The 15,343-nt window shown below is 36.4% G+C and overlaps 2 protein-coding genes across 2 annotated transcripts; one reads left to right on the forward strand and one right to left on the reverse strand.

Moving 5' to 3' along the window:
• The first annotated feature begins 4,304 nt into the window (after positions 1 to 4,304).
• Positions 4,305 to 4,700, forward strand: LOC142165093 (uncharacterized). Its single transcript, XM_075223723.1, has one exon. It carries the CDS (start codon positions 4,305 to 4,307, stop codon positions 4,698 to 4,700), a length of 396 nt encoding a protein of 131 aa, XP_075079824.1.
• Positions 4,701 to 12,960: 8,260 nt separating this feature from the next.
• LOC107811980 (uncharacterized protein At5g01610-like) lies at positions 12,961 to 14,798 on the reverse strand. Its single transcript, XM_016636984.2, has 3 exons — positions 14,497 to 14,798; positions 14,088 to 14,142; positions 12,961 to 13,472 (listed from the first exon to the last, which is right to left on the reverse strand). The coding sequence occupies exons 1-3, from the start codon at positions 14,581 to 14,583 to the stop codon at positions 13,099 to 13,101; spliced, it is 516 nt and encodes a 171-aa protein (XP_016492470.1). The 5' UTR covers positions 14,584 to 14,798; the 3' UTR covers positions 12,961 to 13,098.
• Between the last annotated feature and the right edge of the window lie 545 nt (positions 14,799 to 15,343).

Below are 15,343 nucleotides of genomic sequence, written 5' to 3' on the forward strand. Positions count from 1 at the left end.
GTAAACAAGCATGCATGAAGAACAAGCAGGAGCCCCTTAAACCTATTTCTCCAAAAAGGACCGTCAATGTTATAAGCAGGGGAGAAGAAATTAACGGCGTGACATACACGACAGCCAAGAAAATTTCAAAGGTTATAGTTACACACGGGAAACGGGTCCGACATGTATTGGAGGAAGAAAGTATTACATGATGATGCTGATGCATACGGCGTGCTAACTCCATGTCATACCTATTTTTTTACTATCCCGGAAGGGAGCATAAGGGAGTTTTTTTCAACTTAAAGTGACAATGATCGAAACGGGATTATTTATTCAAATTCAGAGTCGCCACTTGGGATAATTTGTGGTGTCCCAAGTCACCGGTTTAAAATCCCGAATCGGGGAAGTTGACTCTTATTTATGGTCTGCGAACATAGAAATCCGGGTAAGGAATTCTGTTAACCCGGGAGAAGGTGTCAGGCATTCCCGAGTTCCGTGGTTTTAGCATGGTCGCTCAACTGTTATTATCGGCCTATTTATTTGATTTTAAAATACTTTTGAACCTATGTGTATTTTAACTTTTGAAACTGCTTTTACTATTTCAGGAAATCTCAAGGTTATGTAAAACACATCATAAGCCACTCTACATGAAATGCACCCGCGGTTCACGACACACTTTATTTACCTTGTTGGAAATTAGAATCGGGTAACATGAAATGCACCCCCGAATTTTAGTTTGAACAAGTCGCGATGACGCGCGCTCGTATGTTTTGTACACATTGCGAATCGCGTCAAAATTCTAAATAATTGGAGTCTATTCGGATAGCTGATTTTGCTTTAGGATTATATTCTAAATAAATTGATTTAAAAAGCTTAGAGAACAAAAATTGAGGTCCGGATAGTAAGATCATGGTGAATACCAATCAAATTATTTTACTTTCATCCCAACAACTGAAAATCAACAACTAAGTAATTAAAAAAAAGTTATCTTTATTCCTCAAACGGTTGAACAATTAATGGATTGGGAAAAGTATTCAACTTTATTGACTTCCATTCCAATAACTAAAAAAACCAACAAATCAGTAACAAAAATTTACTTCGTTAGCTTCAGAACTTTGAGGAAAATTAATGATTAACACTCAAAAGCAGATTACTGCAACATCACAAGTTCAAAGCGCAATTATTTTATCAAACCAACGAATCACTGCCAAGAAGCAACAACCAACCTTTCGTAAGAGTCACACGATTAGCCAATTCTCAAACATTAGAAAAGTGATCAATCGCATAACAGTAGAGCAAGTGGAACACACAATTGTCATGTATCTCAACAAAATATAGATCCATTTATACACAGAACAAGCAGGCAGACAGTTCCAACGGTCCAAATACGACTTCAGTTCTTCAACAATACAATTACTGATACTCAAAAATCATAGGAAGATCAAAGGGGTAAAAATTATAAATACCTCACCGGCGACCTCGACGGATGCCTCAGATTTCAGTGTAGATCAGAATAGTGTCTATGTACAAAATTGAAGAATGGCCATCTCGATTTTTGTTCTTCAGAAAAGCTTATATTCTTTGTCGTGTGTGTGTTTTGAGAATTCAAGAATGGCCATCTCGATTTTTGGGTCTCCTTTTGGTCTTGTTTACGAGAAAATCAAAATGGCTAAAAAACTTTAGCTACTGAAATGGATGGTGTTCTTCTTTTCCTTTTTTGGAATCGCCGCTCCTCCTCTTCTCTTTTTTTTCAAGCTTATTAGGCGTTAGGTCTATATATCTAGGTCCTAGAGTCTAGGTTTATATTTTGTGTATTTGCTCTTAGGTCCTTCGAGTCTTTTTATTTATTTTTGTTTTAAAGAAGAGTCTAGAAGAGTCCCTAGGATTAGCTTAATGGGTATTGGATATTGAGCTTAAGGAATGGGCTTGAAACCTAGGCCTTTATGACTAGCTATGTTTAAAATTAGCTTAATTAACTAAAAGTATTATCAAAAATATTAATTTGCTCTACTTAAGTAAAAATAATTATTAAAGAAAAAAGACTGACCATTAAATCAAAACAATATTTTTGGTATTTTTCAAGATAAAAGTTGACTACAAAACATTAATGAGCCTATTTTTTTAATTTCCGTTTTCTTGTAATAAAATAAAAGTAAAAGAATAAAAATGAGTTGAAATAGCTATATTAGGCCTAAATTAAATATTTTACGTGCTAAAATATAAAAAATCTTGGGGAGGGTCAAAAATCACATCTCTACAGCTGCCCCTCTTTGACTGGAAACGCGAAGAGTTTTCAGACAAAGAATGACTAGACAGGTTTTTTGACCTGACCCTTATTTTAGGGAAACCGAAAGCTAAAAGAAAGGAAAATGTGACCGAACCCTGGTATCTGAGCTGCCTACATATCCTTGTCTATAAAAGAATCAGGCCACGTGTAGTTTAGAAGTAAAAATAGTGATGGAGTATACTGAGGTGGAGAGCCGGTCGAGGTGCCGTTCCACTGAGGTTCCGGTCCGCGGTCCCGTTATTACATCAAAACCAAAAATAAAAAAGACTAACTAAGCCTATCAGCTACCAGTTACAAGATTCCTATCTATGAGTCTTCTGAAACTTGATCTTGAGTCTTGGTTGGTTCTTCATGCGGACCCTGATCTGAATCTTGATGCTTGTTAGCCGCAGGTGTTGGTTTAATCTTCTTCAGCTTTTCAAACCAAGACGGGAAATGCAGAGCTTGTGACCTCAGCCCTGTCTTGAGCAGCTCACATCTTTCATTAACTTCTACATTTGGATTCACTTTTTATCTTTCTTTTTGTTGTTGTTTTTTTTCATTTTTTTTTGGATTGTGACAAACTTCTGTTGATCATCTCGGACTGCTGACTCGCATTCTTGACACGAGCTTCTTTTGTTGCTGACCTGAATTGCATTTTGAATTGTATTCCCTTTTTTTCCAGGTGGGCGCCTGATTGCTGAACTTGAACTGACTTCCTTTGAAACTTGAACTGTTTTCCCATGAAACTCGAACTGTTTTCCCTTGAAACTTGAACTGTCTTCCTTCAAAATTGCTTTTCCTTGAAACTTGAACTATCTTCCCTTGTTCTCCAGGTGGGCACCTGATTACTGAACTTGACCTGTCTTCCTTTGAAACTGGAACCGTTTTCCCTTGTTCTCCAGGTGAGCGCCTGATTGCTGAAACTTTCTGTGTTCCCTTTTTTTCCATGTGGGTGCCTGCAATCAAAACCAACAAAACAAACGAAACTTTCTTCCCCAGTTTGCACTAGGAAGATTTGTGAGTTGTTAGCAATATTGTAAACCACTTATACTATTGATGCAATGATTAAACTAAAGACTAGACTAGGATGTACGTCTCCTAAAAGTGATTGAGCCTGCGAAAAACTATAAAGTAAGCTTGCGGGACCCCTGATTGCAAGAAAACTAAACATTGATAACTTAAGAAAACTAAAAATTGACCCCTCTCTTTTTTCAAATTTAGACTTCTTTTTTTTCAAAATATCCTAGGAGAAAATTCGTCAGACTAAGTTTTCTATCTTAGAAGAAAGATTCATCAGACTAAGACGTTAATCCTAGGAGAAAATTCATCAGACTAGGTCCTTTTTCCCTTATTTTTTGTTTTTTTTGGTATCTTAGGAGAAAGATTCATCTAACTAAGATGTTTATCCTAGGAGAAAATTCAGCAGACTAAGATTTTGATCCTAGGAGAAAATTCATCAGACTAGGTTTTCTATATTAGGAGAAAAATTCATCAGACTAAGTTTTCTATCTTAGGAGAAAAATTCATCAGAGTAAGACATCTATCCTAGGAGAAAGTTCATCAGACTAGGTTTTACCTTAGGAGAAAATTCATCAGACCAAGATTTCTATCCTAAGAGAAAGTTCATCAGACTAGGTCTTCTGAGTATTGGATATTGAGCTTAAGGAATGGGCTAGAAACTTGGGCCTTTATGACTAGTTATGTTTAAAATTAGCTTAATTAACTAAAAGTATTATCAAAAATATTAATTTGCTCTACTTAAGTAAAAATAATTATTAAAGAAAAAAGACTGACCATTAAATCAAAACTATTTTTTTGGTATTTTTCAAGATAAAAATTGACTACAAAATATTAATGAGCCTATTTTTTGTAATTTCTGTTTTTTTGTAATAAAATAAAAGTAAAAGAGTAAAAATGAGTTGAAATAGCTATATTAGGCCTAAATTAAATATTTACGTGCTAAAATATAAAAAATCTTGGGGAGGGTCAAAAATCACATGTCTACACTCCACACAACAATGCACTGATAATATCTCTACTTGTACATGACACTAACATGAAACGAGTTTTGATTGATCCAGGTAGCTCCGTGAACATCATTTTGCTAAGAGTATTAAATGAGATGCAAACTGAAGATAAGCTGGTACCCAAGGCGCATACTTTATCTGGCTTTGATAATTCAAGCGTCGTAACAAAAGGGGAGGTAGTACTTACAACATTCGCAGAGGGAGTTGTCAAAGATACGAAATTTCAGGTGGTAGAAATGGATATGGCTTATAATATGATTCTCGGTAGACCATGGATTCATGAAATGGATGATGTTCCATCTACTCTGCATCAAGTTATTAAATTCCCTTCACAATGGGGGATACATCAAATCCGTGGTGATCAACAGACATCTAGGAGCATCAACTCCGTAGCAGATTCAAGCCCAAAAAATGAAGAAAAATAGCAATTACAGAATTTAGTTGAGGATGCTGCAACACAAGCCTCAACTGAACATGGGCAGACAGATGTAGACTCGAGGCTTGATTCCATCCAAGAACCGGAAGAAAATGAAAACATCAAAATGACGATTGAAGAATTGGAGGCTGTAGAACTATTCTTACAATGGCCTGAAAGGAAAGTCTACATTGGAGCCAACCTAAGTCACGAAACGAAAGGTAAGTTAATTGAATTTTTGAAAACTAACGTGGATTGTTTTGCGTGGTCCCATTCTGATATGACAGGAATACCTCCGGAAGTAATGACTCATAAGTTAAGTGAAGATCCATCATATACACCTATCAAACAAAAGAAAAGAAAGCAGGGATCTTTCAAAAATCAGGTGATTCAAGATGAGGTGCAAAAACTTTTAAAAATGGGTCTATCGTGAGGTAAAGTATCCTAGTTGATTAGCTAATACTGTAGTAGTACCAAAAAATAATGGTAAATGGCGACTTTGTGTAGATTACACTGACCTAAACAAAGCTTGTCCTAAAGATTCTTTTCCGTTACCACATATAGATCAACTAATTGATGCTACTGTAGGACATGAATTGTTAAGTTTTTTACATGCATATTCAGGATATAATCAAATCAAAATGGATCCCCTAGATGAGGAAAAAACTTCATTTATAACAGATAGGGGGACTTACTGTTACAAAGTAATGCCATTTGGCCTCAAAAACGCTGGGGCCACATACCAAAGGTTGGTGACCAAAATGTTCCAAGAACATTTAGGGAAAACCATGGAAGTCTACATAGATGATATGCTGGTCAAATCACAACATGCAGGGAATCATATTCAGCATCTATCTGATACATTTCAAATTCTCCGTAAATTCAACATGAAGCTAAATCCCGAGAAATGTGCATTTGGTGTTTCATCAGGTAAGTTTTTGGGATTTCTTTTTTCTAATCGTGGCATTGAAGTAAATCCCGTGCATATTAAAGCTATTGAGGAAATTCCTAATATGCTTACGAGTAAAAAATATTATAGAGACTAACGGGAAGAATTGCAGCCTTGGGAAGGTTTATTTCCAACTCATCAGAAAAATGCTTTAAGTTCTTTTCAGCTTTAAAAAAGAAGGATCAGTTCGAATAGTCTGAGGAATGTCAGCAAGCGCTCAAAAACTTGAAAGTATACTTGTCAAATCCACTGTTGCTCGTAAAACCAAAAGAAGGGGAAAAGTTACTTATCTACCTGGCTGTTTCAGAGGTAGTGGTGAGTGCTATTTTGGTTCGTGAAGAACAAGGTAAACAGTCTCCAATTTATTATGTTAGCAAGTCATTATTAGATGCTGAGACTCGTTATCCTCATCTCGAAAAACTTGCACTTGCATTAATTATGGCATCTAGGAAATTAAGACCTTATTTTCAATGCCACCCCATCTCCGTAGTAACTTCCTATCCCCTGCATAATATACTACACAAACATGAGTTATCAGGTAGATTAGCCAAGTGGGCCATATAATTGAGTGACTATCAACCTAGAACTACAATAAAGTCATAGGTGTTAGCAGATTTTGTGGCCGATTTTAGCCAAGGGATGCACCCAAAAGCAGAAAAAGAACTTCAAATATTCAACGGGTCTAATCCAGGAACTTGGACTTTATTCAGTGATGGTTCATCGAACATAAAAGGGTCAGGTCTAGGAATTGTTTTGGTACCGCCTACGGGTGAAACCATACGACAAGCCATAAAATGTCACCCTGTTACTAACAATGAGGCAGAGTATGAAGTTGTGATTGCATGTTTAGAACTGGCACGAGAGCTTGGCATAGAACAGGTTGTAATCAAAAGCGACTCACAGCTCGTAGTTAACCAAATGCTGGGGACTTACTTAGCTAGAGAAGCACGAATACAACAGTACTTGGAAAAGGCACGTGATCTAGTTAGGCAATTCTTCAAAACTTGGAAAGTTGTGCAGATACCACGAGAAAAAAATGTCGAGGCAGACGCCTTAGCTAATCTTACATCTTCAGCAGAAGTGACAAATGATGAAAATGCTTCTGTAATTCATCTATTCCATTCAATACTTGATCAAGATAAAAATGAGGTAAATTTCAATAATTTAACTTGGGATTGAGGAACGAGATTGTCACTTTTTTGCAGCATGGAATTATCCCTGAAGATAAGAAGAAGGCTCACGCGCTTCGCAAAAAAGCTGCTCGGTACTGTTTTAAGCAATTCAATCTTTATCGTAAAATGTTCGGTGTTCCTTTAGCAAGATGCCTCAGACCATCTCAAACAGATTATGTGATGAGAGAAATACATGAGGGGCATTGTGAAAATCACGCAGGAGGAAGATCTTTAGTGAAAACCATGATTAGAATGGGCTATTATTGGCCCAAAATGGAAGAAGAAGCGGAAAACTTTGTGGCTAAATGTGACAAGTTCCAAAGATATGGTAACAATATGCATAGACCTGCAGAGTTATTACATCCGGTCATTGCATCTTGGCCTTTTATGAAGTGGGGGATGAATATCGTGGGTTCACTACCACAAGCAAAAGGCAAGGTAAGATTTTTGTTGGTACTCACTGATACTTTACTAAGTGGATAGAAGCAGGCACTTTTAAACAGGTGCGAGAAAAAGAGGTTAGAGATTTCATTTGGCAAAATATCATATGCCGATTCGGCGTACCAAAGGAAATTGTATGTAATAATGGCCCGCAATTTATAGGCGCATAAATCACAATTTTTTTTCAGAGTTGGTAGATTAAAAGAATTACTTTAACACCTTACCATCCGGTGGGCAATGGACAAGCTGAATCAACGAATAAAGTCATTATTAACAATTTGAAGAAAAGATTGGAGGAATCCAAAGGTAATTGGCCAGAGGTGTTACCCGGTGTTTTGTGGGCTTACTACACAACAGCAAAAATAAGTACGGGAGAAATATCGTTCTCACTTGTATATGGAGCTGAAGCATTGATCCCAGTAGAGATAGGGGAGCCAAGCATGAGATATACACAAACAACTGAGGAATCTAATGAAGAAGAAATGCGAATAAACCTAGATTTACTTGAAGAAAGAAGGGAAGCTGTATTAATAAGGATGGCAGCGCAAAAATAAGTTATGGAACGATACTATAATCGGAAAGCTCGTCTAAGATACTTCAAGATTGGAGACTTTGTACTCAAGAAGGTTTTTTAATCTACGAGAGCGGCTAACGCGGGAAAGTTAAGTCCAACTTGGGAAAGACCTTATAAGATTCACGGTATCGCAGGAAAAGGACCATACGAGCTGGAAACAATGGACGACAAGATTTTACCTTCACATTGGAATGCTGTTCATCTGAAGAGATACTATTTCTAAGGAAAGGAAGTATCCACGGGCAGGTACCTTCATTTTAAAATTTTATTTTTGAATTGTTAAAATTTTACTAACGATTTTAGATGATAGACAAAAAGCTAACTCGTACTAAGTGATGAATCACGACCTGCAAGACACGTGAAAAAATATAAATTCCCGATCTAGGGTTACAACTATTTTGATAGAAATTCAAAAGGGTTAACCAGTCTTCCTCTAAAATCATACCTCTGAGTCCCGAATGTTTTCCTTTTCAGGAAAAGGACCGCATGATAGGAGTAATCAAGTGCTTGTGATTTCATACTTCAAAGCTCAAACACTTGGGGGACTATATAATATACATAGAACATATGTATAAAGAAGGCTAACAAGATTGAATGCAAGTTAAATTCAAGTCAAGCCCAAAAGTCAACTCATCAAAAGTGCAGAGCAAAGTCACGAGCCAATAACACAAGCCAGTCAAAAAAACCCTCATACAGATTTAACAATCTTATGATGTCTAGGTTACTTTCTTTTTTTGCAAATCTATTGTAATCAAAACAGTTACAAAAAGTTATAGAAGATATTTAAATACATGTAAGATGTTACTTAAACTTGACAAAGTTCTGATGAAAACTTTATCAAAGTTATTTCAAGAAACATGTATGTTCCTATTACTTTTTCATATATTTAAACCATTATGAAGTTGAGACGTCTTCTTCATTAAGTGTCGAGTATAAAAGGGCCCTCTTTTATAAAATTCATGTTTGATTCAGACATCCATAAAGTTAATAAAGCATTTTATAAAATAAAAAAAATGCAAAAAGGGTAAAAACATAGACCCACGATTTAACTAACAAGTCCTTGAATATAATGGCAATAACGAGCAAAACAGAAGCTCAAGATAATTAATATTAAATGTTTAGACTAAGTATGAACCTAGTCATAAACTGTTTGTCATATATACAAAATGCCCCGAAAAGGTCTGTGGACTTGTCATTTCCAAGAAACTAAACCCTCATATGGGACCGAGGGTTAAAACCACATTCCACCAAAAAGAAAATAAAAAGAAGTCACATTTCATAAACTTTCACTGAGGGGCTGAAGAAGGATCTAAAGTAGTATCACTAGCAGCAGAAGGTTCGACTTGGCTTGAAGAAGTTGGAACATTCACCGTACCCATATCATCTTCAACGAGCTCGGGAGTATCAGCCATGGGAGAAGGAAAGTCTTGGCTTTGCTGAGTCTTTTCAATAGTCTCTTTTATCTTAGCTATCAGCATCCAAGTTGAAACCCTCTTGGCTAGCCTCCACCAGGGTATCATGGCGCGTGTTCAAAATTGCCCAACTCACTTCAATAGCAGTCTTGTCCTCAAGAATTTCATAATCTGTCTCCCATTGATGAATCTCATTTTTTAGCTTTTCATTCTTAGCCAAGGTAGAATCATAAGAAGCTTGAAGAGGAGCACGTGAATTTTCTAAAAAATGGACCGTATCAGAAGACTCACGGAGATCTTCTTGGGTCTGAGTAAGTGTTTGCACAAGTTCACCTGCGTAAACCTCTTTCTCACTTAGAAAAGCCTTCAGTTCTCTGATCTCTTCACTGGCCTTGGAGAGTTGCTCAGAAAAATATGTCCCGAGGAGATTTTTATCCTTGTCAGCTTGATTTGAGAAAGCCTTCTCAACTGCTAACTTTGAAGTCAAAATATTTATTGCTACTCTAAGGTGCACTTGCTTTCTTCTAACACTTCCATATCAATTTGAAGGCTTTCATATTGTTCTCTCCAGTTGTCCGCTTCAATTTGATAATCTTGCATTAACTGCTCTGTGTGGGAAACCCCTCTTCATCATCTTTGTGCCAACAAGATTGATCTAAAAGGGGGGAGGGTAAGAACTTTAATAAAAGAAGGGTGTAATAAAGAATGAAAAGGAATACCTTTAGATGATTGCACAATGTCATTCATCCAAGTCAAAGAGTTGTGACTCTCAAGCTTGGATTTCTTAACTGGACCGATCAGAGGTTTCAACCACACATCAGCCTAACCTGATTTTCTCTCTTGCTTCATAGCTCCACTTTCACTTGAGAAACCAACCTCAGTATGATGGACATTTGTAGGGGGAACAGTGGAAGAAGTCAAAACAGCTTGGGGTGGAGCAGCAACGACAACAGTTACAACTAGTAAGGAAGATGTCACAGGAGTAGGCATGGAAAATAAGGCAAGGGGAACTTCATCAAAAATTAAACCCAAATTGTCACTATCAAACCCACGAGCAAAAAGCTGATCGTCAGAGTCAGAGCAGCTGCGGGAGTGTCATCATCAGAGATCACCATGGTGGCTTCAATAGGCTCGTCAATAGGAACAGAACGGGAAGGAGACGATTCATCGTCTGAAAAGACACGTCTTCTGGACCGTGGCCTTTTTATCAAAGAACCCCCATCTTGTTCCTCCTCTTTTTCAAAATCTTGGACTGCAATAGCCTTCCTTTTCGATGAAGAACCCAAGATTATCTCTTGAGCTCTTTCCAAAGAAACTCTAGAAGCTACGATAGCATCAGCACTTATACCTCGAATGGGAATCCTGATAAAAAGAAGGATCAAAACAAATTCCAAAGGAAAAAGTGAATAAAAATACGAAGGATATAAGAGAAAAAGCATTTACCATGAGTCTTCACTTTCCAACCAAACCGATGTGAAAGGTTTTTCCAGGATCTACCTTCCATCGGAGCTACATTCAATAACTTTCCTACCCAATCATGAAAATTGGGAATCTCATCAACAGTTCCCATGGTTGCTGAAAAAGAGGAAAAATTTAAAATGGTAGCAAGCAAAATGGAGAAAAGGTAGAAAAAGTTATAAAGAGAAAACTTACGTGCAAAATTCCACTTCTCAGGAAATGGAACATTTTCTTGACCCACTAGACCAACAGTGGGGGTAGCAACAAACCTGGCATACCATCCACATTCTTTATCATCCTTGGGGCTAACCAGCACTATCTTACTTCTCGCTACTAAAGTAAAAATCCCTTGCCGGAAAAGTTTAGTAGAATAGAGATGAATCAGATGAAAGAAAGTAAAAGGCAAACCAGTCATATTGGCTAAATGCCTCAAGCAAGCAACAACCCTCCACACGATGTGGCCAATTTGTCCTAAACAAATGTCGAAAAACCGATAGAATTCGATGATAACAGGATCAATAGGGGGTTTGAAATTCAGTGTAAAAGGGTGTGTATATACGAAAGAAAACCCAGTCAGGTAAGATGTAATCCTTTGGTTTGCATTGGGAATTATAATGGGGAATCACGACTCCAATAGCAATCTCTACGAACAACAGAGATCATACCTTCAGTGATTTGAGATGGGTAAATATCAGCACGATCTAAAGAAGACATAGAAGAAACTTGGTTTCTGATTGACTCTCTATTAGTATAAAAAAATAATTCAGCAGGGATAATTTCGTCTACCAAAGGCTCACGAAGAGGTTCATTAGAGTCCTTATTTCTAGACGAAGACCTCTGGGAAAGAGAACCTCTAATTCTAGAAGGTGGAGTAGAACTCACTGAAGGAATAGAAGGGCCTCGTGACGATGAAGACCCTAAACTACGAAGTCTTCCTCCTCACCTACTTCTAACAGGAGCAAGAGGAAGGTTATCAACAATGGGGACTCTTCGAGGGTTAGGGTTTGAAGAGACATAGTAGTACGAGGAAGAAGAAAACAAGAATTGAATATTCTAAAAATTTTTATGAGAAAGACAAAGATGAAAAGTCATATTTATACTTGGAAGCAACCATCAAAGGAAAAGGTGTAATGATAGAAATGTCATGATGGAAGTTGTCACTTCGTAATTGATGAAGCCATAAAAAAGCCCTCAAAAGCGCTGGAAAGTTGAAGAAACAAACGGGAGACGCCACATGTTACAAACATTAAATGGAAGTGACATAGAAGCGTCAGTTCCAGAGAAGAAATAATGGCGGCAAATATTCCCGCTTTAATAAGATCCACTTCCCAAATATTCTATTGAAGAATAAATGGCAAGTGGGGAGACTATCTGTATTGGAAAAAATTAAGTTCATGTACAGAATTAATTATTAGGTGACATGTCTTGACACGTGGACTGGTAAAAGAATGATAGTTGGCAAAGGATAGTTGAAGAGGCACGAGCTTCAGCAGGTACGAACAGAGATTCAAGGAAGACAAAAAGGAAAGGCGCTCAAACCTATTGATATTCAAAAGTCACATCAAAAGAATGAACCTAAATAGCAAAAGGGTATAGATACGTATTATCGGTAATTAATATGTATTAATTACGGAAAATGTTATGGAATCTGTATTGAATCAGTTATGATTACCAATAGTAACGTTACATTAAATGTTATTAATTGTCCATAAAGACTCTATTATGAGAGAAACAAAACGTACTACTTAGAGATAGTTATAAAAAGTGAGGGCTGAACATTTGTAAGGACACGAAATACTATCGAAATATACTGATTTACTTTACTTTATGTTCAGTTATTATTTACATCAATTATTTTCTCTTTATGTTTGATTATCAGTAACCCGAATTCTTCTAAAATTAAACTTTGATCGAAATCCCTATTTTTGGTTAAGGTTAAATGGGGGCGCCCTTGGCACCCGTGCTATTTTTACTGAAGAAACGAAGGATAACAATTTATAACTAAAGGTAGTCCACTTAAGCGAGTTAAGTTAAACTTAGGCAGGTTACAAGGGTAACCGTAAGTGCAGGTGATGGTGACTAGTGAGGCTTCGTTGATGCATGCTACTAATGTCAATTGGAATTTTAGCAGTTACCTTCGTCAACAAGCACCAGTGTTCTAGTGGTAGAATAGAACCTGCCACGGTTCCGGCTGGTGCATGCATTATTTGGTTTTTAGATTATTACACCAAAGACGTGACTTCAAATCTAGGTTCAGAAGTTACTACTATCAACAGAATATTTTTCATAGAAAATTCATAATTACAACCGCTACATGGATATCAAGAAAGTGTTAAAATCACTCAAAAAAAAAAAACTTCAAATTATATGACAAACTCAGTTTTCAGAGGTAGTTGATCATACTAGAATTTATCTACGCCGATTCCATCTCTGAAGACCTCATATACAGCTCTACTACGCGTTCGCCTCAGCCCAGCAGTGAAATGAATATCAGTTTTTTCACATAAAACAACACTAACTGTTATCCAAAGGAACATCACCTTTGTTTTCATTCCCTCTATGTCAGCAAAATTTCCCTTCTCCAAATGTCCAGTAACAGTCGTGTTTAAACGTACTACAGATGAATCTTTGTAACAAACTTCACATATCTCGGGTATATGGACAGTAAGCTTCTTCGTCTCTTCATTAAACTCGTAGTTGGTTGCGTCACGAGGGAAAATACCTACTGGAATGTCATACTCCTTTAGCAGCTCGGGCAATGGCTTTTGCACTTTTCCTGGAAAAACCAACATTAAGTAGGCCCAATATATATCTACTAACAGTGGCGGAGACAGGATTTTAAGGGGATTAATGAAATAAGTTGTGACTGAGAGTTGACCTGCATTAAAGCATTTATAGAAACCTTTCCACGAGTTTTAAATTTCAACTTCTTATCTTGAGGGGCTATCCTAACTTTTTTAATATAAGGAACTTGTTTTACCCTCGGGACAAGATTCAATCATACACGGTCTAACTAGAGGAATAGAAGTGATTGACACAGAAGCTCCTATAAGTGTTCCTATGGGGGAGTGGCTCTGCGACAAATTTTTAACGTGCTCGGAGGGCCTATTGATAATTTAGGGCCTGTAAATGCTAGTTCAATGTCTCCTATTCATAGATCTGCGCCCGCATTTTTTGAACAATCCAGTATTGTAATTTTTTGACGAAAGAGATTCAATTGAACCTCATTGAGCCAATGTAGCTCCACCATTGTCTACTAATCAGCACCCTCGGGTATAATTCTCAAGGACCTTTCATTTTGGGAAGGTAGAATGTAAGAGAAATTCATGAAACTTTTCATAAAAGCAAAAAAAGGAGGAGCCAATTTGAGTCATGCAGGCAAACGACTAACCTTTAATCTTGTTCACCAGCTTTTTGGTTCCACCTGTAATACTGTTTTGCAAGTTCTAATTTGAGGGAAAAGGTCAGTATGAAGAAAATACATATAAATATAGAAGAATTTCATGTAGCCCCAAATTTACATACACATTAAAAATATCTAAATTTGGAAGAATTCTCCAAATTAAGATCACAAGAAAGAACAGTCTAATATTAATGAACCAGATCACAAATAACTCCTAGAAAGCATACGCTATTAAGGATAAATCAAAATCCAGATTTATAGAACCTTTTAATGATGCAACAAACATAAAAAAAAAAAAAATCCAGTATCAGATCCTCCAAAAATTAGATGATTATATTTGTTATAAACAGAAAATCCAAGAAATTAGATATGGGAATGACATGGAAAAAATGCTTACATTAAGATCATTGGTGACGGAACTGAGCTCCTTGTTGGCTTTTTGACCAAAATAATAAGAACCTGCTTTGTTAATTATCGAATCCATTATTATTAATGTCTTTTACAAAATGTAAAATTTCTATTATAACAATGAAATAGGCTGTAATTATCTCTGTATTTACAGATTGTAGAAAATTTCTTCTTCTTCTTCTCTTTTCTCTAAGCGCAATTGAGCAAGGGAAAGAGAGAAGAGGAATTTTCGGTAGTTAATAACAATACTGCCAATCCTTTTCTGGCGGATTGAACTATGAGGATAAAAACTGAATACTTAGCTTTTTTATGTCTTTAAACTTTTTTTTTCTCAATTTTTTGAAATATATTCTACTATTTAGAGATTATATAGAAGCATTGTAAATTAAAAGGAGTAATTGTTATAATTAAAATCGGGTAAATGACACATTTGGTCGGACGACTAAAAATAATTATATTCATCAGTTATATATATATAACAATAAAAGAAGAAGAAGAGTATTGCAGAGAAAGAGAGAGAGAATTCTTATTGATTTGGGATGAATTACAATAGAATATGACTCCTCTATTTATAGGGAAAGAGTGACTTAGCCACCAAGTAAAATCCCTAAAATCTCTCTAAAATATAGACATTCACCATAAATAAAATTCTATTTATAACACTCCCCCTTGAATGTCTATTCAACAGATATTGTGCCTCGTTAAAACTTTAATTATATAAAACCCAGTGGGAAAAAATTCTAGAGAAGGAAAAAAGTACACATATCTAACAATACGCCTTTTGGTTGCCTCGTTAAAAATCTTGCAAGGAAAACCCAGAGAGACAAAGCCTTATA

Source organism: Nicotiana tabacum, chromosome 10 (assembly GCF_000715075.1).
Source record: "Nicotiana tabacum cultivar K326 chromosome 10, ASM71507v2, whole genome shotgun sequence".
NCBI lineage: Eukaryota > Viridiplantae > Streptophyta > Magnoliopsida > Solanales > Solanaceae > Nicotiana > Nicotiana tabacum.